The sequence below is a fragment of the Neoarthrinium moseri genome, assembly GCF_022829205.1.
Source record: "Neoarthrinium moseri strain CBS 164.80 chromosome Unknown scaffold43_Wmoseri_CBS_16480, whole genome shotgun sequence".
NCBI lineage: Eukaryota > Fungi > Ascomycota > Sordariomycetes > Amphisphaeriales > Apiosporaceae > Neoarthrinium > Neoarthrinium moseri.
The window spans coordinates 177,640-201,750 of NW_026055157.1; the positions used below are offsets into that span (position 1 = coordinate 177,640).

General features: G+C 55.3%; 8 protein-coding genes across 8 annotated transcripts; 5 read left to right on the forward strand and 3 right to left on the reverse strand.

Moving 5' to 3' along the window:
* Window positions 1-3,495: 3,495 nt before the first annotated feature.
* JN550_009445 (uncharacterized protein) lies at window positions 3,496-4,056 on the forward strand (the record flags this gene model as incomplete). Its single annotated transcript, XM_049321518.1, has 1 exon — window positions 3,496-4,056. One exon carries the CDS (start codon window positions 3,496-3,498, stop codon window positions 4,054-4,056), a length of 561 nt encoding a protein of 186 aa, XP_049168600.1.
* Window positions 4,057-6,286: 2,230 nt separating this feature from the next.
* JN550_009446 (uncharacterized protein) lies at window positions 6,287-8,374 on the reverse strand (the record flags this gene model as incomplete). Its single annotated transcript, XM_049321519.1, has 1 exon — window positions 6,287-8,374. The coding sequence occupies one exon, from the start codon at window positions 8,372-8,374 to the stop codon at window positions 6,287-6,289; it is 2,088 nt and encodes a 695-aa protein (XP_049168601.1).
* A 971-nt stretch (window positions 8,375-9,345) lies between these two features.
* On the forward strand, window positions 9,346-10,703 carry JN550_009447 (uncharacterized protein; the record flags this gene model as incomplete). Its single annotated transcript, XM_049321520.1, has 3 exons — window positions 9,346-9,528; window positions 9,612-9,953; window positions 10,101-10,703. The coding sequence occupies 3 exons, from the start codon at window positions 9,346-9,348 to the stop codon at window positions 10,701-10,703; spliced, it is 1,128 nt and encodes a 375-aa protein (XP_049168602.1).
* Window positions 10,704-10,909: 206 nt separating this feature from the next.
* On the reverse strand, window positions 10,910-12,682 carry JN550_009448 (uncharacterized protein; the record flags this gene model as incomplete). Its single annotated transcript, XM_049321521.1, has 2 exons — window positions 10,910-12,198; window positions 12,259-12,682. The coding sequence occupies 2 exons, from the start codon at window positions 12,680-12,682 to the stop codon at window positions 10,910-10,912; spliced, it is 1,713 nt and encodes a 570-aa protein (XP_049168603.1).
* A 1,166-nt stretch (window positions 12,683-13,848) lies between these two features.
* Window positions 13,849-14,725, forward strand: JN550_009449 (uncharacterized protein; the record flags this gene model as incomplete). Its single annotated transcript, XM_049321522.1, has 2 exons — window positions 13,849-14,075; window positions 14,134-14,725. 2 exons carry the CDS (start codon window positions 13,849-13,851, stop codon window positions 14,723-14,725), a joined length of 819 nt encoding a protein of 272 aa, XP_049168604.1.
* A 673-nt stretch (window positions 14,726-15,398) lies between these two features.
* Window positions 15,399-16,221, forward strand: JN550_009450 (uncharacterized protein; the record flags this gene model as incomplete). The annotated part of the gene is made up of 2 exons (XM_049321523.1): window positions 15,399-15,541; window positions 15,690-16,221. 2 exons carry the CDS (start codon window positions 15,399-15,401, stop codon window positions 16,219-16,221), a joined length of 675 nt encoding a protein of 224 aa, XP_049168605.1.
* Window positions 16,222-16,712: 491 nt separating this feature from the next.
* On the reverse strand, window positions 16,713-19,092 carry JN550_009451 (uncharacterized protein; the record flags this gene model as incomplete). Its single annotated transcript, XM_049321524.1, has 4 exons — window positions 16,713-17,205; window positions 17,266-18,671; window positions 18,735-18,861; window positions 18,971-19,092. The coding sequence occupies 4 exons, from the start codon at window positions 19,090-19,092 to the stop codon at window positions 16,713-16,715; spliced, it is 2,148 nt and encodes a 715-aa protein (XP_049168606.1).
* Window positions 19,093-20,072: 980 nt separating this feature from the next.
* JN550_009452 (uncharacterized protein) lies at window positions 20,073-23,617 on the forward strand (the record flags this gene model as incomplete). The annotated part of the gene is made up of 4 exons (XM_049321527.1): window positions 20,073-20,158; window positions 20,220-20,344; window positions 20,415-23,301; window positions 23,377-23,617. The coding sequence occupies 4 exons, from the start codon at window positions 20,073-20,075 to the stop codon at window positions 23,615-23,617; spliced, it is 3,339 nt and encodes a 1,112-aa protein (XP_049168607.1).
* Window positions 23,618-24,111: the final 494 nt, after the last annotated feature.

Genomic DNA, 24,111 nt, shown 5'->3' on the forward strand with positions numbered 1-24,111 from the left:
GCATCCGGCTGCTGAGCTCCAGGAATAGAGAATGTGAGAGGATATATCGCAAGGGGTACAATGCAGCGCAAAGATAACAGACAGGTTTTATCACTTTCGCAAGCGGCCGTTGAAAGAAAACCAACCCAAGAGGGCACAGATTGCCCATCGCGAAGCCCAGGACGGAGCAGATGGCCTAGTGTTAGCCGTCTAAATAACTTGGCTGCTGGTCGGTGACCACTGACAGCCCCTCGGCGTGACGGTGGGGTAGCATGCAGTTGACCAGCTGACCAAATTCTTTCGGAAATGAGATGCTACGGAAAGAAAGAGAGGTCAATACTCAAAAGGCTTGCTGCACCCGGCGAATTTGACAAGCGTTGTTCTGTTCTTCACCTGCAACTCGAACGAGCAAACGAAAGAATTCAGCACTTGACTGAGCGAGTCAAATCCTTCCGCTATCTGGAGCTACGGCCCTACAGCGCTTTAAGTCTATGATCGATAGAAGGTACCTGCAGCCAGCCACATAAAGCGACTACGCTGCTCTTCTACCATCGACGATGTGTACAGTAGCTGGCACGCATGCACTGCTACTATCGATGCTCACACACTAGGTCCAATCGCCCCGTGACCGGATGAATGATGAAGGGAGACCTCGGGAGGCCCGACTTTTGTCGGGCGCCGAAGCAACCAATGGACAACCTCATCACGGATTGATGATGCGAACGTCCCAATTGAGCTCATCTAAGCGCAGAACACATGTGCGATACAGGAAAGCTTGCAGTTGCCGACATCTACCGAGAACTTTTGTGAGGTTTTATGGGTCCAAGGGAGGCACCAGCTTTATTCCGCATCGCTCGGGGCCTGAAATCTATCAGCTGCAGAATCTGCGAATGCGTTTTTTTTTCCCGCCCTTGGCACACCATCAATATGTGGCAGTTGCCCGAAGTCGGTTACTGCACGAGAGAAAACTCTTCGCGCACCTAGGTCTATAGTGTGCCTCACTCGAAGCTGACAAGGGCAACTTCCGATTGGTGTTCGACGGAGCTAAGCTGGTGACGAGAATTCCTTTCCGCATCGTCCCTTTTTCTGGGAGGCAAATGCCGCTAAGAGGAGCCTTTCAGATGGTTACATTGGTTGACTTGCTTCACCACTGATAGGAGGCCACGGAGTATGCCAAGGTACTATACGAACGAAGGTTGCTCTAGAACCGGACGAACTCGACAATACCCTGCTATAGCGGCGAATATGCTCTTCGGACCGATGGACTCAAGGAGTTTTTTCAGCACGCATATTACCGAGAATTGGTACGAGGCTGGCAGATGGGGGGAATGGCCCAGCAGTACATCAGGGTGTCAGACGGTCGGCAATGATGACGAACAAGAGGTTGCTCGGCCAGCAACTCACAGACATCTCGACATAGGAGCCTACTCAACATTCCTCTGCCTCCCCCGGCCCTGGTTTCTTATTTGGCTTGTGCGCGACAGCTCTAAAACGCGAGGTTACCAATTGCAATCACCGCCGAGTACTGTTCAGTTTTTTCCCCAGCCGTCATTGCGGAGCACCTCCAGCAGCTGGAACCTGGAAGGTTGCTCATTTTTTTCCGCTCCCTCACATTTGCAAGCAGTGGAGCCAGGCACCTCCCTGCGGTCAGCTTGCGGTACCCGACGAACTTGCAGGGCTGTGTGCCTGCCGATCTTTCGATTCTTGATCTCTGGACCTTGCTTGTGGGTAATCGGTCCAAGGTCCGGCTCCCAATTCCCGCATTAGGGCTAAACCGGTACAACTTTCCAGTTTGCTGGGCCGCTGGACTGCAAAACTTTCGCGATCTTGCAGGCTTCCCCCTCTTTCGAAAGCCCCAAGGCTGCGCTTCTGGCCCATTTGTTTTACAGATCAGGACTATACTGACGTATCGATGACAACTGCTGGCCCTATGTGAGATGCATCGATCTCACATTAGACTTCTTGTACCACTCGGTTCTGCTCCTGCCAAGCTCGACTGGGTAGTAGAGCACGGGCAGCATCGAGATCAAAACTCATGTTTCCATGGTGAGGAAATGTCCGAAAATACGAACATTTCCAATTAGCGGCCGGTGCATGTACTAGCAAGCGCTGGAAACTCCGTGACCGTGCAAGCTGTCCCTGTTGAATGAGTGTCAACTGAAACCTATCTCCATAGACCTGTTGCGACCGTCCCAATTTCTCACATGGGAAGCACGGCGGATATCGCTTGACCACATGGCAACTTCCGATTCCAGTTACCTTATCAGTGTTACACGTGTCGAATGCCGATGGTCAGCTGTGCAGGTACCAGCGAGTGAGGGAAAAGCGTCGACAGTCCACCAGGTCCCTTTTGTGGACGCGCGTTACTAATTGAATGTTGCTGGAACGGCTGCGAAGCCGCAGCATGTCATTGGCTTGGCACACCGGGCCTGCTTTCGCACACCTGTTGCGGAGTGCCACTTGGCGTCGGAGCGCTGTCAGGTACCCGGATCGCCAGGAACAAGTTTTTTCTCACGTGCAGCCAATGAGATCCTCAGATCCCCCAACTTTGCACCTGCATGCTGCACCTAGTTCTTTTCCGTTTCCAGATCAAACCACCCGATCCACTTGGGTGGTGTGGAGATGGAGCGCGCGGTACCCCTGTGAACTTTGAAGAAACAGGAACAAAGAAACGGCCCCCCTCCCTGGGACATCGAGGCTGTGTCGATCAGCAAGGTGCCAAGGGCCTCGACTTTCTGGGTCTGACTATTACGTGCGACCAACTCGATACCTTGATCTTGCCTGGTTGTGAGCAGTGTTGTTTTCCCAGGTACGGCTGACATCTTGAAAGTATCTAGCTTACGGCTCTTATGGCAGGGTTACCATGGGTTCGAGAAGATTGGTCTGCTGGGTTGTGCGTTCCCGACTGCCAGGAGAAGGTGTGAAGCCAACGCAAGGTGCCGGCGGTGGCTTACGACTTGAATCAGGAGCCGCCCCTCTGACCCATGGGGGCAGTCATGTACTCCTGGCTCCGCGGGACGGGTGCCAGCGGGTTCATGTTGCGTCGAGACGGCGCCCGCCTGGCCTCTAATATGGAGTATCCATTGGCCCGCTTGGGAAGCACCTAACAACGGTACATCCACGATGGTCCCCATGTGCCCACCGGTCTGACCACATCCAGAAGGCCCAGACTGGTTGACGGGTTCCCACACACCCAACAGCAGGTCTCTGTCGTTCATTTCTATAAAGTGAACCAACAGCCCTCCCAGCAAGCGCTGAGTTTGTTTCTTATTGCACTCGAATTTCCACAATTCATCCTCTCTTTCTAGCCTCGTGCTATAGTCATTCACTCTTTTTGACAACTATAGCAAAACTGCCTCACAGTCCTTCAACAGCTTTAGATATACTATAGCAGGTGCAAGCTCACCCACACACACTTCACAGCAACATCTTGACAGCGAGTCATACACTTGGCAACCGCCTCTACCACCAAACAATACAGTCTATCGTCGACATATCCATATTACCACAGTCAAAATGCGCTTCATTACCAAGCTCGCTGCTATCGTTGCTGCCGCCGCTGCGGCTGTCAGTGCTACCAACACTGTCACCTTCGTCAGCCAGGACTCGACCAACCGCAAGATCATCTTCACGCCTAGCGCTGGCAATGCCGAGGTTGACAGCATTGAGATCTCTGGGTTCGACACCCAGAACGTCACCATTCCTGAGGGCTGGATTGGCAACTGGTACTCCGTCTCTGAGGGTGCCGAGAACGTTCCTGGCATGCTTGGAGAGGTTACTTTCCAGGGCTGGGGTGGTATCACCTACTTCGATGTCTCTGCTATCGTGAACCCCAACGACCACGATGGCGTCCACGAGATGTACCCTGCTGCCGAGAAGAGCCTCTCCGTCAAGACCCTGATCTCTGGTTGCCTCTTGTTCCCTTGCAACACAGCTTACTACCTCCCTGACGACGTCCAGACCGTCACCACCCTGGAGACCGAACTCATCTGCACTCTGGGCAAGAGCAACTCGACCGACACCAAGCGTGACGCCCCTGCTCTTGTCCCTCGCAAGTATGTTCTCGGTAAATTCTAGATCACGATCCAACCATCGGAGTTTCGTCCTGCTTTGATAGCGCGCTGAGCGCCAGACGATGACGATATAACGCCCATCACGGTTATGGTTTTGCTAGCGAGATACCCGTACTACCTTTCTCGGCCCCGCCTTGGTGCGCTGGGCCCTTCACACTACCATTTGGGAAAAACAACCTTCGGTTTTTTTGGGAGGAAAATAGATTTGGACGGTGTTCGGCGAAGCACCGCTGCTTCATGGCGCAACATCGGTAAACGCAGGTGAGAGATCCCGTGGTGTTTCGCGCAGGCTGTAGGTCGCTATCCTAAGCCGCCCGGGTCTCCTGCTTCTTGGATATACTTTACTTCTCGACACTCATTTCCCGAGTTGTTCCTACACTTTCGGTACATAATGTTTGGGATACTTTAAATACCTTTCTTGGGCATCGGCGCATGCCCCGCCAAACTAGGCAGTTATAGAACAACAATTAAAAGTGATCATCTATTGTCATTCAAAAGTCTGTGGATCAGAATGCGGTCACTGTCATCTTCTTACATGCCTCCTCCTTGCATCAATCATGGTCGCTGGCAATCAGCAATTGGACTATACCATCCTTGGCTGGTCTTACATGCATCGGGCGAGGTGTCGCCGGGCAGCACAATGCGAGTCGACCAGTACCTATTGGCCAAATCATTTCTTTGTCGCTCTTGGCAGAAACCGCAGCCGCAAGTCCGCGGACGGTTCCTGAATTTGCAATGATGCATTGTCCTCTAAATTAAGCGCACGAGGCAGAGACCTCCCGGGAAACTGGTTTGTGGAGCGATTTGCGTCAATGTTATGGTCATCCTATCGGGTACTTCCTATTGCCTATATGAGAGAAAAGATCGCGGCAGAACTTCTCGAAGCCGGAAAAAAGGGTTCGTCCCATCTTCAACCTTGCCCTGCGGCCCGCATCGTCGGGACGCGGGAAGAGTTCATGCGCTCAGGCACCAAAACCTTCATCTCGTCCCGTCGCAAACGCAATCTCTAAATATAGTTCGGAAATCCACGATACGCTTTCTCCGCAGAGTACAGCAAATGCATGAACATGGGGACGGGATCGGATCGCGAAAAAGCATAACCTCCGGGCGCTCAGAGTTCCGTCTGTGCCAAGTCGAAAAGTGCTGGGCGGCGGGCAGCGACGACGTCGAATTAAAAGTGAGGGATGCCACGAGCGCCAAGACGCACGAAAAGCCCACAAAGCGACCAGCCGGATCTGCACGACTGCGGGAGGCCGGGGTCGCGATCGCTCGCTCACACGTTGGCGCCGGCAGTTGGCGAGCGACAGAAAAATGCTCCGAAATTGCGATGTGACGATCCCAAGGGAAACGTGTGCCACACTCGCTCTCGATTTTCTGCCCTACCCGCAACCTCCAACGGGAAGGTTTCCTGTCCCCTCTTTTGATTTTGTATCTGCAGTCATCCGAAGACCCTAACCCGCTGGTTCGTGTAATGCGAAAATTGAGTTCCAAGGCCCGCGTGCTCGGGTCGCGGGCTTCGACGCGGGTGGTGCCGCTGGACGCGGCATTTTGAAGGATCTGTGGAGGGGTCTCACGTGTGTGAGACGTTTCCCAGCATGTTTTCCATGGCGTCGCCGAGCCTACCAGTCAGCCTCGGCTCATCGACACGGAGCTGCCGTCATGCTGTGCTCGTAAGCATCTAACATCTACAAAGCTCGCATGCTGGCCGTCTATATCGTGAGAGACATATATGCAGCTGCCGCTTGAGTGAGCAATGGCAAGTCGTGCCGAGGTCTGAACACCATCGTGCATCCGCTGCTCGGGTCGAAGCCCCAAGTCCGGACCAAGTGAGAAGAGGAGCGGAAGAGCGCCGGAGCACGATGTGATGACCGAACCGGCCCGTCTGCTGTGGAGGTAGGCAATCAAACTCTGGCGCCACCCGAAAAGTGCTATCGGGAGGTGTTGAGTCAGGTGCAATGGGTCCAGCTTCATATTCAGCCTCTAGTATTATTGCGGCTAGCGACTACTACGAGAACACATTCGATCTGATGGAACTTATAACATCTGGGATATCGTGCTGCTGTATTTCCAGACGGCGAGTCAAAGACGTGGAGATCAATTAGCCAAGTCACCTGGAAAGGGGTTTCGCTATCTTGTCTAGTTTGAGGCGCAAGGCCATAGGTATGATTAACACCGGAACTCTCAACATTGGATGTAGGTCACCCAGCGTAGTAGCTTGCGATGGTGTTACACGTCTACTTTTTCCTTTTTTGAAAACTGCGTAAAAGCGCGTTGACTATATCCTGCTGGGGACCATTGCTGGCTCTCACAAGCACAGATCTGCCGTCTGGACCTGCGTGATCTGGATCTGCCCCTTGATCCAGCAAGAGTTCTACGAGGGCCGAATCGTTCCTCTGCACGGCGATATCTAGAGGGCAGACCCCGCTATCCGTTAGGTGGTTAGGGTCTGCGCCTGCAAGAAGAAGCTTTCTGCATAGGTTGAGGCCATCATGAGTCAATTGACAGGCGAGAAGCAGGCAAGACCAGCCCTCATCAGAAACATATGAGTAGGGTGCACCGTGGTCGAACAAGATCTCGGCAACAGTGCCGATGTCCTTCTTCAGAGCCTCATAGAGGCGAGTCTCGGTAGCCATGAGTTTGGGTGCCCCATCGAAGGCAAGCACGAAACGCAGGGCTTCGGGCTTGTTTCTTGTGATAGCGTGCGCAATCATCTGGCTTATCTGGCTCGGGTTGGGTGGCGTGGCTCCGTGTGCAAGGAGCAGCCTGCAACTCGCGATATGATCATTCACAAAAAGGCTGATGCAAGGACTATCGGCTTGACTGGAAGGATCGCTCGCTTCTGGAGTGGCGCCATGCTGTATGAGGAGCTCAACCAGCTTTTCTTTTGTTTCGCGGTGGAATGCCAAGGGCTGGTTACGGCAGAGTATCTCAAGTGGGGTGTGCGAATGGATGTCCATTCTATGTACTGAAGCGCCGTGGGTTATCAGGAGTCTCACGGTATTCCACAGGTCCTCGGGCGTCCTCCCACAGAGCTTTGAGCCGCACGCGGCGGTGAGAGCTGTCTCATGTTTGTCGTAGGCATTGGCATCCGCTCCGTGTGCAATAAGTAGTTCAACAAGCTCATGAGAACAGTTCTTTGCCGCGGCAAGGATGGGAACTGTTTGATTGGGTGTCGTCATGCGGATTGCATCCGGTCCCGCCTTCAAGAGTATACTCGCGATGTCGCCCTGCGTGAGTAGTCTCGGCCAGTCGGCTGGCACTTTGTACGGTTCACGGGAAATCGACTCGCAGACAAGATGCAGCGGTGTAAAACGATGCCCCGTTGCTCCAAGAAGGGGGTTGGCACCGCGTTCTATGAGCCAGGCCGCCAGCTCGTACTGTCCAACCTTGCACGCACGTCCAAGCAGAGTAGTCCCGTCTCCATTATACTCGTCAACTCTGGCACCATTCTTTAATAGAAGTTCCATGACATCTAGGTAGGGGTATTGGTATGCTAGCCCTAGAGCTGTCAATCCGCTGCTGGTTCTGGCTTCCAGGTCCGGTTGATAATGCTCCATTACAGCTTGAGTGAGCGCCACATCGCCCAGCACACTCGAGCAATGAAGAGCTGTCACAGGGCGGCCGGTCCTGGGATCTTTCGAGGTTCCAACAACTAAGGATGCCCCCCATGACATGAGAAGTTTGGCCGTGCTCTGATGGCCTTTGCATATTGCCACGTGCAGTGGCGTCCACATGGGGCTCTCCGGCGGCCTCGAAGAAAACCGGCCTGCCATAGTTGGATATCCGAGTTCCGGGGTCAAGGTAGGGCAGCATTCGCAGAACCCGCTCGATGTGGTGTTGATGTTTGCCCCATTACAAAGCAAGAGCGTGACCAGATGATCGTGACCGGCCCTTGCGCTTTGGTGTAACGCCGTGTAGATGCGCTTTGGTCTAGGCGGAGCCCGGCCGGCCTGGATCGCAACCGCCCTTTGTACAGTAGTCGAGGGTATATTTGGGTTACGCTGTAGACTATTCTGCAGTACCCGTAGATAGTCCTGGGGACGCCCCAGTAACGCAGGGGAATCGAAGGCCCCCATGTCCTGCTGGACTGGCTTGTTCGGGTCAGCTCCAGCAGCAAGCAACTGCTGCATCGTCCCCAGGAGGCCCTTCTCTGCAGCCCAGCACAGGACCTCAGGATTATCTTTCGCGCGACGGTACTGCATAGGGTTCGCGATCGAGTAGAGGGGTTGACAGGTGCGAGCCAAGGAGGCAAGCTGCCTGGCCTCGGCATGATCACATATCATGCGCAGCACCTCGGTAGGAAGACTGAGTAGAAGCACCATCTTGCCGCTTATTTTGATACATAGACCTGTAGACAAATTGACTGCGAATCTCTTTACTGGATCCCAAGATCAATTGTAACGTGCGCGGTGCGTGTTTCTATACCGAAATTGACAGGCGGCAGTCTTGGAGTGAGCCAAGATGCGAGAGCCGCATCATGAGGCTGTGCTTTGGGCGAAAGTGTCCCTGCATTTCTTAGTCATGCTGCACTGATAGTAGCATTCTTCTACTGCATGGCAGCAATCCCAATGACATCTCTTCCTCAGCCATTTTCCTTGGTTGTGATGTTCTCTTCGTCCATGGCAACACGCCAGAGCTATATTGTACATACGATCCGATCCCCGTGGTGCACGCCTTCGTCTCAGCTAACAAGACACTCTGATTGGTTGCTCTCGTGCATTGCACTTATTACAATGAGGCACTGCCCTCAACACCGAATATGCGGTGCAAGTGCGCATCATTGAAGCTTCCATTGATATAAATAATATGATGAACAATTTACCATGCCGCAATGGTCCTCCTGTACTCTCTGCAAACCGCGATGGGGGTCGGATTTGTAATTCAACTATAACCTACCCCACTTCTCAGTATCTCAGTTCCTAGCCCATCAGTAACGTCATGCTCTTCTTCCCTGAACAAGGCATTCAAATTCCTCATCAAAGTCCTCTAACACTCACCATGAACAAATCGTGTTTACTGATGGTGGATGATCACGTACCCTCTCCAGGGTATTATTGGTAATGCTGGTGCCAGAAAACACACACAGCCTCTGTTCTTGCGAAGTATAAATAATGCAGAAGAGTTGCCCAAATCTTGCCTCATATATATGCTGTTTCCCATCATAAGATATATAAACGAGAGCTACTTGGGACCAAATTGCTGCTTGCTGAAAAGTTTGACAGTCTGCATCCTATAATCTCGCGTCCACCACCCAGTACTTACTTTCATAACACAAAGCAGAACCACAATTACGATGCCCTACTCTCGCGCAATCTGGCTCGAGCCCAACGGCTCTCTCTCCCTCCGCGATATAGCTGAACATTACGAGCCATCAGGGGCGCAGACCCTTGTCTCCGTCGAGTATTCGGCCATCAATCCAGCCGACATCAAACATTACTACATCATAGGGGCGCACTCGATCGTCGCCGGCTACGAGGTGAGTCTTGACTTCTTCCTTCCCCGATCTCTTGACCAACGCGCACCTCGAATTCCTGCTAACTTGCCTTGCTCGTGCGTCAGTGGATCGGCCCCGTCCTGGCCACGGGACCCAACTCACCATTCAAGAAAGGAGAGATGCTGTTCGGCCTGGCACCGCTCGCAGACCGGAAGCCCCTGAGCGCCGGCGCGCACCAGGATCGAATGCTCGTGGAGCCGTACATGACGTTCCGTGTGCCTCCGCCGGCTCTATCCCAGAGAGGAGAGGATTGGCAGACGCAGGTCGTCTCTTGGACGGCTGCCGCCCACACCGTCTGCGATGCGTTCTTCAACTGCATGGGCTTCGGCTTTTCTCCGCTCGGAGGGCCCAATGCTGGGAAGGAGATTGTCTCAGGCGTGGATCCTCATGGGAGGGCGATTCTGATTGTAAGATTCCCTCTCCGTCTTCGTCTAAATCCACCGTCCTGTACTCTATGACTGCCTTTCCTAACCTTTCCCAACCTCGATATTCGACGCCTCAAACGACTTAGGCAGGTCTCGATTTCAAGGATTCCAACTGACCAAGCAACCCAGTGGGGCGCATCCTCGACCGTCGGCCTCTGCGCCGTGCAGCTGGCACGTATCGCCGGCTTCTCGCCCATCCTGTGCACGGCGTCGCCACACAACCACGAAGCGCTGTTGGGCCTGGGAGCTACCGCGTGCTTCGACCACCGCTCGCCGTCGGTCGTCTCGGACATCCGGGCTGCGGTCCAGGCGTCCGGCAAGCCGCTTGCCACCATCTTCGACGCGGTGACCGTAGGGACGGGCATCTGGGAGCCACCGCGCGCGGCGTCCGACCCGCCTCTCGACCTGGGCAAGAGCAGCCCGGCCATTGCGAAGCAATGTCTTACGGAAGGGATTGCGCCAGAGGAGGTGAGGCTGTCGGCTACCTTGAAGGTCGAGTTCGACGAGGATTGGAAGTTTTGTATGGTGATTCGGAACCAAGAGCCATCGCCTGATTTACAGGATCGCATAGATGCTGCTATCCAGTGGCTCTGGGGCAATGCTGCGGACGTGAACTTTAGAATTCCAAAAGTGAAGGCAGTTCAGGGTGGTGATGAAGGTATCAAGGCGATTAAGGACGTGTATGATGGAAAAGTTAGCATGGAGAAGGTCGTTATCAAGCATCCCCTATAAGCCCCAGTGGCCCAGGACATGGTGCTTGCTCGTCCAAATTACCATAATTGTTAAGCTGCGAAATTTCACAAAAGAATTTGCGAGGACACGATGATGAGTTGGTTTTGATGAGAATCTACCAATATAGGATTATATCTGGGTAACATATCGGCACATATCTAGACTATGACGCTGCCATTTTAAGCCGCTATTCTGGTTCGTTATGCTTAGACGTAAGCCAGCACGTTGTCCTCCCTGACCTTGCCTATCACACCTAGCGAAGCAACGCCGCCCGAAACGGCAGGGCCTCGCACCGTGATCTCTCCCTCGATTTTCTGGCCATCGTCTGAAGTCTTATGGCTACCACTGTCTTTCAGGATGACCTCAATGCTGCTGACCGGAGGGCCAAAGTGGGAACCGGTTCCGTCTCCGTGTACGCGATAGTCATTGAACTGGGTCTGGGCAACGGAGCCAGCCACCTTTGCGGCCGTAAGAGCATAGATGACCCGCGCACCAGTAAATACACGTAGATCTGAGAGAGCGAGCTCACTCAAGACAGGAGTGCCGGCACCAGCAGAATCTGCAACATAAAGAAGTCGAAGCTTGCCAGGAGTGGTTCCGACAGAAGGCTTCACTCTGTCATTGTAAGACGCCAGGAAGGAGGCAACGGGCATGGCCCCATTCTGCACCAGACTGCGGGTTTGGATCCAGTGTGAAGTCGAAGCAATTAGGGAGGCGATCTTGCCAGACGATTCTTTGTGGGTCTTCTGAAGAGTCTGGGGTGTTGCCACTACGACAGTAGGCGCAATGCCTTGGGTGGCCAGGGCAAGATCCGCAGAGGTGCCTGCAACAGAGTTGAAGGCCACGGATGCATTTGAGTACAGTGCAGCCAGGGTGAGAACCAACGGGAACGAGGCAGACAAGGGGGCTGCCGACAGGAAGAGGTCGGCAGGTGAGAATCGGTGCGTCGTTGGTACAGCCGTAAGTTGAGCAGAGATGGCAGACACGAGGTTCTTCTGGGTGAACTGGACCAGCTCCTCGAGGGAACCCGACTTCGACTTCCAGAAAAAGACGACATCTTTGGCTTCTGTGGTATCACCCTCAGCAGGCAGCTCATTGCCGGCCGTGACGGGGCTGTCGTGCAGGATATCCTGCCAGGTGGACACGTTGACCTTGCCGCCAACGCCCTCTGGCACCTCATTCCAGTCCATGTGGTTGCTACCTTGGTCGACAACCCAGACAAGCTGCTTGAGGGACGGGTAGCTCTTGACAACGCCGTCGAACGGGAAAGCACCGGGAACGGTCACTACGGTGTCAGCACCGGACCGCTGGAGCATGGAGACAATGATGTCCGAGGACTCATCGAAAGGCAGGACGACGGCTGTCAGACCGTAGAAGCTGCAGGCGAACAGAGTTGCGACGAACTCGACTGAATTTGGCAAGTAGATGGCGACCTTGTTTCCTCCATGCTGGGAGATGTGCTGGCCAATCAAGTTGATAGCTCTGGTGATATCGCCTGTGGACGGATTAGATATCGAGCAAAGATTCAAGGGATCACCGTTGCGCGCGGGCTTACTAAGCTTGTGTTCCGTCACCTTTTCTCTGCCATAGACAGTCAAGATCCTGCCTTTGGCTGAGGGACCATCTTCGGAAGGCGAGCCAGAGACGACTCTTCTCCAGACGTCCCGCAGGTCACCGTCTCGACCTTGCGACCACTTGGACGCGCCGGGGGCCTTGACGTTCAAGCCACTGTTGAGGGGCATGCCGTGTGGGGCAGCATTTCCACGGTAGATGGGAGACTCGCCCTCCTGCCTCACAGGCGAACCCTGAGCCTGGCGGGCCAGCAGCATGGGGTGGATGTCAGGGTCGACTCTGGTCATGATGGAGTAAGAGATGACCAAGACCAGAAGGGTGGCAATGCCGGTGGAATAGCCATTCCACTGGCCGACGAGGTCGCTCAGAGCCGCATCGAGCTGGTTCAAGACGCTGCCGACGCCCATGATGAGAGAGAGGGGGAAAAGTCGCAGCTCGGTCACACACCGGTCGCGCGATTAAGGAACGATGTGAGAATAAGGCAAAGAAGCTGAAAGCACGATCATCGGTCGCCTAGAGTGTAAGCAGGCCGGCCATATACTAAGATGACGAAGAGCTTGGGGATGTCGGAGGAAGAGAGCTTATCGTCAGGTAACCATGTCCAACAAACCAGGCCAAGGATCAACGCCGCTTTTAACCAGCATTGGAGCTCGGCCATTTTCGAATCACGTGAGCGTCGTCGCACGAAGGCGCACAAGTGATGGATAATTCACTCGAGCAAAGGAGAACGTAGTCTCATGTATGCCACTGTATTATATTTCTGAAGCACTTGTATCTATAGAGTTGTCGAGAACGCTCGCAATTAGTCTACACATTCTTCCTCAAAACTCTCAAAAGCAGCGTGGGCTGGAGAAGCACGGGAGAGGCGGGTGCTGGTGGGGCGGAGCTTACCTCGAGAGTAGCTAACTTACCATCATGTTCGACCAAGCTCCAAGGCGGCCGGGGTCTACTGTGTACTATGGAATAACTTACCTAGGTACCTAGGTAGGTACTCAGGGTGCTGTACCTATTGCACCCTGTGCACCTAGCTAAAGACTGGCAACTAGCCCGCTGCTGTCGGCACTTGGCAAGCGGCCCAAGCTTGCAGACTCGCTGTTGGCCTGGTGTTGGACTGCACTGTGGCACCCTACTACTCTGCTGTGGCTCGTGCCGTGGGGTCTTGTCCCCTGTAAACCGCCTAACAGTTTAGGTGGCTTAGGTAACCGCGAGCCCCCGTCGTGAGCGGTTGTTTTCGCGACCATCTCCATCTAGGAAAGAAAACAACATCCTTGAGAGTGTTGAGGCCACGACCAAGGGCTGCGTTGCAGCACCGCTTTACTAACCACGACAGCTACTAACCATACAGCAACCCGAAAAGAAGCTTAGAACACACTGCGGTACAAGCCAGTTTCTCGCACCGGTACTCCCCCGACTGCGACCTGGACTCCTGCCTCAGCACCTTCATAGCAACCAACCGAAGAGCAGTGTTCGAGGCATCAACGGCGCCCAGCACCCCCTCCATATACCAAAGAGCCCATATCAAATACCGCTTGCCCTTGTTCGACAGCGCACAGCTTCCTGCCAATCGACCAAGATGTCTTCCACCTTGCAGAGAACGATATCCACGCCGACAAAGAATGCGACCGCCACAGTCCAAGAGAGTCCAGGCAACTGGCGCCATCCGCGACTCGCAGAGATCACCAGACGGCAGAATGCTACCACTTTCGGCGAGAAGAACGTCAGGAGGATTGCATGGAACATTGCACTGTTCGTGGGCATCATTGCCGCAACTACGGTTCTGCAGAGGTACCTGCCATTCACGTAAGTCCCTAGCCCCAAACCCGGATTCTACGCGGAACACTGACACGCCCCCCCCAAGACAATCATGCTGCACCTCGTCACCTCTGCGCTGGGCGTACAAGCTTATCCTAGGCGTACCGGTCGTTAATATCGCCGTCGCCTGTCTGCCGCTTGTCCGGCCGAAGGACGATCTGGCCGACATCCCCCTGACTCCCGGCCAACGGAAGCTGCTAGGTCTCGGGCCCTCGTCTGCACCCCCGACCCCTGGATCGGTCTACAGCACACCTCCTCGATACTCGCGCACACCTTCCATGTCGGGGTCCACGGGGAGCAGGAGGAGTTTCTCCAACCTGGACAGCCCATCGGCGTATCGCAGCCCGGGAGACGGCGCCAACCTGAACCTGGGAGCATCTGCTTCGCAGTTCTCTCCAGCAGGCAGCCCCTTGATTCAGAAGGCCTTTAATGGTGCGCGGAGGTCGTCGATAAGCTCGATAGGATCACCGAGCCCCTTTGGCAAGAGCTTCGGCATGAGCACGTCGGCTTCTATCTTTGGTGGAGCGCCCGACAGTCCCAGCCCCAGTCCTGCAAACGGGAAGAGGAGCACCGTAGGGCTGAACAACAAGTGGTTGTACGAGAAGGGCAGAAGAAGCTCGGGAAACGCATGGGCATAAAAACCTACCTAGATGGCGTGTAGGGAACCAGATGGCAGAGGGTGTGTAATGACCGACAGCTATAGACCTCTGTATGTAATTGAGATACCACCAGTGCCGGGAGAACCGGCTCAAATCACAAACAGCTGCTGCGCATCCACATGGTGCTTCAATGCGAAATTATCCCAAGTTTTATCACAGCCTCCTAGGTAGCCTCAACCAGGCTGGTAGTCGCTCGAGGGTGCTCAAGGCCTAATAATAATAGGATGAAGTAGCAGTAAAAAGCATCTGCCTGTAAAATATCTCAATTCTATGGTATGACTGAAAATATAATTGTAATAAATTAACAGGAAAACAGGAGACTCTCGAGGTCAACAATGATCAGTCCGTTCAGATACAATTACGGCGGAAGCTGTGGTGGGGCCAATTAAGCTGCAAGGCTGACTGACGTCCAATCCATCCCCGAAACCTCAAAGGTGGCCTCACCACTACAATCCCAGCACTTACACGTATCCCGTGGCGCCAATTCTCGACAACAAGAAGACTCGACCGACCGACACCGATGCGCGTGGTGCCGTCCAACTGAGACAGACATCCCGTCAAACCAGGCGCGGCCCATCCCCTCTCGAGTAGAAACCCGCGCTCGCCAGAACTAGAGACAGCAGCGACACGCGCTGCACAACCACCGCCCAGCATGTACAACTCCTTGACGCGCATCCAGAATGTCTTTGGCTTCTTCACCACCGTCGCCTTCGCCGTCGCCGCCATCATTGCTGCCTCCGACTTCACCGCCCCGCGGACGCCGAGCTCCGAGATCAAGATGACCAACGTGCAGGTGTAGGTGTCTCCAACCCCTACTCATCGAGAACCCTTACCACGCAGCCCTTCTGCGAATTCCATGCGGCCCTCCCAGAAGTTGCTATTCACTGGAAAGCAAGAAATCAGGCAGACTGGCTAACGCTCTCTCTCTTTCCCCAACCTACAGTGTCAAGGGCCGCCCGCACTACTACTCGACCAAGAAGGAGGAGTACGCCATCATCAAGTTCTCGATGGATGCGGACCTGTCGTCGCTGTTCACGTGGAACACGAAGCAGGTGTTCGTGTACGTGACGGCCGAGTGGCCGTCGGCGGGGACGCAGAACCAGACCAACAGCGCCGTCATCTGGGACAGCATCATCACGGCGCCGTCGTCGGACCACCTGGCCAACATCGGGCCGGCGACGCTCAAGAAGCTGCGGCGCAGCGCGGCGGGCAAGGCGACGGACCCGAGCCGCGGGCTGCTGAGCCTCAAGAACCAGCGGCCCAAGTACCAGATCACGCACCCCACGGGCCGCATCGCCAAGAGCGCCGACGTCGCCCTTCGCCTGCACTACAACGTCCAGCCCTGGGTCGGCCTGCTGACCTGGGACCAGGGCCGCGACTACGGCCTGTGGCAGGCCATGAAGGGCGGGCTCACCAAGGCCTTCAGCCTGCCGGCCGTCAAGGCCAAGGACGAGGGGAAGAAGAAGAAGGCGTAGATTCATACCCAACCAACCAAACTATCATCATCATCATCATCATCATCGTCAACAAACGAGACACCCGAATAGCGTGGGTGCAAATAAACTAGGCTATGTTCCTCGAGGTTTCGGGTTCTCGTTAGCATGTTAGCAACGGCGTTCGGTGGAGAGACCAATTATTGCGATATTATCCTCTCGAGTGTGACCATGAATGTATCAGGAATGCGCAGTCGTGCAAGTTTTTTGAGACCATGGCAGCAAGCTGTCTTGCCCGAGTGCTCCCAAGTGTTGATATCAACGTCTATCGAAGACCGGTATCACTATTATTACCACACACAACATACATACAGACAACCGACCCTGAATCTGATACGTTGCCAATTCTTATGCGCAATGATGATGCCGCAAACCCAAAAGTACCCCGGGGACCATAAACTCCAAACACCGCTTTACGTGTCACGTCGTGATCAAAAAGGCCAACCATACTTGCACACCCAAGCTGCCAGCTATTAGGCACCGTTGCGGTAGACCTGCGCGCCTTGATTCCTGAACATGATGGTATCTCTCCTCTGCAGGATCATGAGTGCCCTGTTCAGAGCCTGCTCGCTGAAGCCCTTGCCTTCGACCATCTCCCTCCTCAGGGTCGCAAGACTCGTGCTCCAGCCGATTGGCAAGCGCCTCTTGAGCTCGGCCTCGAGGCGGTTGACCTCCTCGTTCAACTCGCGGCTGCCCTGGTTGCTGCCCTGGTTCACAGCATCCATGGTAGAGCATAGGAAGAGCCGGATGGCCTCGTCAACGTGTTGTTCCGTGGCAACAGGCGAGAGCGTGAGCTTGGCGAGAGATTCGGTGATACGGACGATGGCCTCGAGCTGACGGACAGTGATGGGGATGCTAGACCGTGTGTTTGCCTCAAGCTCGGAGGCATGTACCTGCTTCCGGATGGATACGAAGTGGGACGAGAGCTTCTCTGCTGCCTCGGGAGAAAGGCGAGGTGCGCATCGACTAACGCTTCTGTTAGCTCTATCGGTATTACCAAGGTGAGACCGCCGGGGAGTAACTTACGACTTGCAGTATGAGAGATAGCGCTTCATCTTGTCGGCTGGAATCTCGCCCTCGACGGGTTCCTCCAGACCGCGACCACCCATATGGATCCCCATGACGTGCTTTGCGATCCGCTCGTCCTTCTCTCGCGTGTGTTCGTCCCTGACGATAAAGATCATGTCAAAACGTGACAAGATGGTGGTCTGGAAATCGATGTTCTCTCCAGGCGACTTCAGATCGTCGTACCGACCAAAGATGGGGTTGGCGGCGGCCAGTACGGATGTACGGGCGTTGAGGATGGTAGTGATGCCGGCCTTGGCAATGGAAATGGTCTGCTGCTCCATAGCTTCGTGGATGGCGACACGATCCTCATCACGCATCTTGTCAAACTCATCGATACAGACGACTCCACCGTCGGCGAGAACCATGGCACCGCCTTCGAGATAGAACTCGCGAGTCGAGTGGTCTCGCTGCACTGACGCAGTCAAACCGGCGGCAGACGAACCCTTTCCGGATGTGTAGATGGAGATGGGAGCAGCCTTCTCGACGAACTTGAGGAGCTGAGACTTGGCCGTTCCGGGGTCACCGAGAAGAAGGACGTTGATGTCTCCTCTCAGCTTCATGCCATCGGGTAAGATCTTCTTGGACCCGCCGAGGAGCAGACATAGGATGGCCTTCTTGATGTCTCGGTTTCCGTAGATGGAAGGAGCGATGGAGTCGGTCATGACGTTGTAAAGGTCAGGGCGCCGGCTCAGCTCCAAGAATTCTTGCTCTTCCTCTTCGGAGAAGATGGACAAGCCCTTGGCGGTCGAGTCGACATCGGTCTGAAGACCGACAGCCCGGAGGTAAGGGGTACGAATAGCGACGGCACCTCCGCCGGAGCTCTTGGAGCCCTTGCTCTGATAGATGGAGAAGATGCCCATGACGGTACACCTGGAGCCGGGGACGACTCTGTTGGTGAGGTAGCGGTCGGCAGAGATGAGCACGTGGCGCGGCAGCTCACCCACAGGCACCTGGTCGGGAGCCTCCTGAAGCTTGATGACCTGCTGGTCGACGAATACCGACTTCTCGTGGACGACAAAGTAGGGGTCCAGAGGACACTTCTCGGCCGGGTCTCCAGCGGCCCTTTGGCGGCCACATTGGCGAGGCAGAGTGGCGCCAGTGAAGCCACCAAGGATGGGGACTACGGCGTTGTGCATACAGTTGCGGCACTGGATGTGGAGCTCGGTGGCTTTCGATGACATGACAGAGGCGCCAATGACGATGCCGGGGACCCTGACCAGTCTGGCAATCGTCATGGAGTCGAGATTCCGTATCGAAACATCTTCGGCGGTCGAGTGGAGCAGGAGTTGGTGCTCGGGGATGACGGCCTTGGGATCGTGGGGGAAGAGGATACGGTGTGTGCACTTTCTCAAGGCGGCTTCGAACTATACCGAAGGTTAGGCGATGGCCTTGTAGCACACATATATAGTGTCTGGAGGACGCCTTACAAGGGGAATGATCTCGGCGGGTTCAGAGACCATGCGATGAGCCAGCTCGTCGTTATACTTGATCAGGTCACCGATGTCGACGTCGCAGTAGAATCTCTTGAGCAGAGCATTGTCTTTGAGCTGGTCTCTGCGAGGCCGTTAGCCGTGACGAACGGGCATGGTTGGAGTGTCTCCGGAGTGCACGGGTCCAGCGTGGAGGAGCAGGAGGAGGAGGAGGAGCTCACCTGTAGACAAACTTGTTGTCCAGCCTGAAGGTCAGGATGAAGTTGACCAGCTGCTCCTGGACCTGCTGGCGGGTGTCCTCGCCGGCCGTGGCCGAGCTGAAGACGGAGACGGAATACGCAGATTGGCGATCCATCGTGAGAATGGGTTGCGCGAGCAATGTGTGGCGGGCTCGTCAATCCAGCGTCGGTATCGTCGGGTTGGCTGGTTGGTGTCTGGTATGATCGGGGGAGGGATGCAGGAGGGCGCCAGGCGTTGAGGGGCATTCCAAAACCAAAACCGACTCCAATTAAACCGAGGGCGCGTCGTGGACGCGTCCTGGCCAGTCTCACGCGTTAAGTGGTTTTTTTTTTTTGACCTCACGTGATTACGGAGCACCGGGCCCCCGTCAACACCGTTCTGTACTATGTACAGTAGGAACCCCCTGGCCCCTAGTCCCCACATGGCCCGTCAGGGGGTGGCCCGCCTAGAGGGGGCTGGCATCCGTCCAATTCAAACAGTGGACTCTCGTAGGCCCCGTCCAGCACCTCCGTACCGGCCAGGCGGCCTACCCCCAGCCAACCAACCAAGCCCGCGCTAACTAGCTGCTGGCGAGCTGCTGACACTGCCAACTGCCAATGAGATAGGCACCTCCAGAGCAGCACCAGGGCCCTACCTAGATTACCGTCCAGTGTAGACGGGCTGACGCAGGCCCCGGTCGACGACAGAGCTCATGTACCAGGTGGCCCAAACCAAAGAAAACACCACCACCATTGATCCAGAAAGTCAAGCAAGTCCATCTGTGCCATACCTCAACCTGGCGCTTCTGCCCAGCCGTGTGCTTGCTATCTGCTATAACTTATACGTCGCCCGTACCTGCCCGTGCGCCCTGCTCGTCTTTGTCTCGGGAACCCCCCCCAGCCGCAGTAGCTAAGTAGCCAGCTTGTCGTATCAACACCCATTGGCGGCGGCGCATCCGACGCTCAGTCGCATCCCGACCAGCGATGATCTCCAGGTAGCACCTCGAGAGCCTTTTTCGACCAGCCGTTTGGCTTCACACACCGCCCGACCCTGACCTCGACCCTGACACAACACCGTGTGCTGTGCGGCAGGAAGGGCTCGCCTCGCCCTTGAGCCATGTATTCCAACCAAGGCGCTCGCATGTCGGTAGACAGCTTGTCGCCCTTGTCGTCGAGCGCTCGCAATGAGTTCCCCTTCCATAGGTATATCCATGTACATGCTCCAGGGATAGCATCGGGCCGCCGCAGCTAACACCCATCCAAGGCAGGGCTCGGTGACATCCTATCCCGCCGCGAGACGAGGTTCCAATGCGAGCTCGATACATTCTATAGGGGGCCACCTGGATACATCCTCGAGCTGGGGTCAAGTAAACGAGAGTGGCCAGAACGGTACGCGCATGCCCACTGCCTCTCCGCCTACTCTGGGGGAACACTAACTCATGCTGGCCTTGCCTTCAAGCTATCTCGACGCTGCTCCAGCCCCCGATCGTCCGCACCGGCTTGCTGCCCCATACCTCCGCTCCATCGTCCTCGAGTGCCCATAAGCCCCCCACGGCAAGGGATATACCTCCCGTCACGCTGACCAACATCCCCCATGTCGATGCCTCCGAGTTTAAACCATATCTAACACAGGTCGGCGCGCTGTACGAGCAGCTGCGCAGGGTCAAGGAGAGCGAGGAAGATGCCGCAGATCAGATATTCCGCCGGAAACAAGACCTCGGCGCCGACCTGGTCGACGAGAGCCATCTCAACCCAGGAGCCTCTCGGGGTCGCCCCTTGGGCTCGCGGAAAGGTTCAACCGCCTCGCTGGCCTCCATCTCCTCGGTCGAGTCGCCTCAAATACGCAGGAGATCCAGCTCTGGGTTCAGCCGGAGGGCCGCCCAGGGACCACCACCCCTGAATACGATACCCAACGTCTACTTCGACGAGGACTTCCACCTCGAAAACCCTCGGACCTTCGATGTTGTCAGTGAGCGGTCCGAAGTGGTACGGCAAGCTCCCGGTTCGGCTGATGAAAATGGTGCCAACGGCAGCGCGACAGCTCCACGGAAGGCATTGGCCACCAATGCCATCCTGCAGGAGAAGCTGTCGTGGTACATGGACACGGTCGAGATGCACCTCATCAACTCGATATCGACCGCCTCGACTACTTTCTTCTCTGCGCTCGGATCGTTGAGGGAACTCCATTCGGAAGCGGCCGAATCCGTAGACAGGATAAGGACACTTCGGAAAGAACTAGGAGCCCTCGATCAGGAGATCGCCACGAGTGGTTTGGATATTGTCCAGAAGCGCCGGCGAAGAGAGAATTTGCAACAACTCAACAGTGCTGTTCAGCAGCTCCGCGAGATTGTGGAAGCCGTCGCAGAGTGCGAGTCTCAGGTCGACTCGGGCGAGGTCGACAAGGCGTTGCACAGCATAGACGCGTTGGAGAAGTTGGTCGCTGGGCGCAGTCGGCCGTCGATCCCAGGGTCTAAGGACTCTGCACAGCCGCTGTTCGATTTGAGAGGCACAAGTGCTTTACAAGGTGTCACTAGTGACGTATCGACCCTGCGGTTCCGTATTGGCAAAGCCTTCGAGTCCAAGTTCCTCGACATCCTGCTTGGGGACTTGCGACGCCATGTCGACACCGTGTCAAGCCAAGAAGTGTTGCTTAGGTGGAGCTCATCGGCTATGCGGTCTCGTGGAGGGAATGTCAGGGATTCCTCAACCTTCCCGGCTTATCTGACATCAACTGAGAACCTCCGCTCCGAGTTGATGCCCGTTGTGACTGGTCTCCACGGATCCAAACACGTCACCATCGCCATAGCTTCTTACCGTGAGGTTGTCTTGCGGGAGATACGGAGCCTCATCCGGCGACCACTGCCGAGCTCAAATGATGATGACAACATGACGATCGGGTCGACGTCGACAGCCAGTGTGAGCAGACTCTCGCAGCAGGAGAAATCATCCATTCTCGCAAGGAATCTTAGAGCACTTGATCCGCAGGATGCCGAAGATCTGTACCAGAAGATCTATATTAGCGTAGCTGAGACGTTGCGGAGGTTGACCACGCAGGTGAAGGTCCTCTTTGACGTTGCCAGCTCTATGGGCGAGACGCCAGACCCGAGCTCAGGATTGCGTTCACCGCCACCGATCAAGTCGCCCCCGCTGAATAGTGCTAATCGCGACCTGCAAGAGGACATCCATCTGACAATGGACATGGCGAATCTTCTGGGACAGGCAGTCGACATATCCCATGACAAGATCGTCAAAGTATTGCGTGTGAGGTCAGAGCAGAGCTCACATCTACCACTGATATGGTTCTTGAGATATTTTACGCTGAACCTCCTATTCTCTAATGAGTGCGAGTCGATATCCGGCCGCAGCGGGACATCGTTGAAGACGATTGTCAATAATCACATCAAAGACTTTATACAGTATCATGGCGACGAAGAGAAACAGAAGCTGGCACAAGGTATGGAGTCAGATCAATGGACAGCCAAGGATTTCGCCGAAAAGGACGGCGCACTGCTGGAGCGCATTTTGGAATCAAGCACGAAAGATGCGTCGGCCTGGTCAGAAGGCAAGGAGATCTGGACTCCTTACACGGAGCAAGACGCGACTACCAACGGGCGTCCACGATCTGAGTCAAATGGTACGGCCGCCAAAGAGAAGACCAGAAGCGCTGTTATTGAGGGCGAGTCTTTCATCTTGCCCAACTCGGCAATCCTCTGCCTGGAGGGCATGTCTCACTTCGTGCATCTCATCGCCGGCATCCCCTCGATGGCCGCAGACATCTCCTCGTCTCTCATCTCGTACCTGCAGCTGTTCAATAGCAGATGCACGCAGCTCATTCTCGGCGCCGGAGCTACGCGCTCGGCCGGCTTGAAGAACATCACCACCAAGAACCTTGCCCTGGCAGCCCAGGCTCTAGCGTTCATCTCTACCCTGATCCCCCATGTGCGCGAATTTGTCCGGAGACATGCGGCCACAGGGCCCAATGTCAACAATGCCTCGGTATCCTCCCTCATGGGCGAGTTTGATAAGGTCAAGAGGCTCTACCAGGAACACCAGAACAACATCTACGACAAGCTGGTCGAGATCATGGGCGCCAGGGCGTCTTCGCACACCAAGAACATGAAGGGCCTGGATTGGGACAAGCCCCTAGAGCAGGACGGGGCGGCTGGTGTCCATGTCTACATGGAGACGCTGGCCAAGGAGACCGTCACCCTGCACCGCGTGTTGACCAAGCTCCTGCCCGAGGGTACGGTCCGGCTCATCATGACCCCGGTCTTCGACAGCTACAAGCGCCAACTGGGCGAGACGCTCCAGGCGTTGGACGTCAACGGGGAGGCCGGGATCAAACGGTAAGTGAACTCCTAATTTGTCTTCTGTGAAACTCCTCATTCCATATCCAGAGCACTGACCAAACCTACGAACAGTATGAAATCTGATGTCGGCTACCTCAACACCCGCCTCGCGAAGATAGAAGGGTTCGGCGACACGGGCGACTATCTTCTGAACATCATCAACGCCAAGAAGGTAGACGCCCCCCCGCCCGCCGTGCCCGAGAAGGACGAGCCCGACGCCAAGGCCGCCGAGGCCGCCGCCGCGGGCAGCGACAAGCCGCAGCAGAAGGCCGACGAGCCCGAGAAGAAGGACGGCGACGCAGCAGCGGCGTAGGAGTCCAGGATCGGGGTTATTTGGAGAAAAAGTAAAGAGAGAATCTTTTTGTTACTCGTCGTCGTTGGTTTGGTGCATGACCTCGGTCGCAGAGCAAGGCTGGCGTTCTTAGATCGGGGGCCCGGTCTGTGTAGGGAGGCCCCCATGGTGTTTTTTCCGAGTTCCTCCAGCGGGTTCAATGGCCCTGCTGGCGGCCTTCTTTTTGTTGTTACTATAGGAATGCGAAGAGATCGTACACTTCCACAATGCAAGATGAGCTTGTCCCTTTTTTTACGAAATGCTAAGAGCTCCTACAAAATATTCCCAAGACTAGGAGGTGATCAACTGTACGGTTCGTCAACGAGGCTTCACTACCTCGGTCTTTTGCGGACCATTGTGCGAAAGTGCATGGAGCACACTGCAGCTGTTGCCGCTCTCCATTTACGCTCGATTCACCAGGTCAAGTGTCACAGCATATGGGAATCACTTGGTTGGTTGTGTAATGCTTCTTTCTT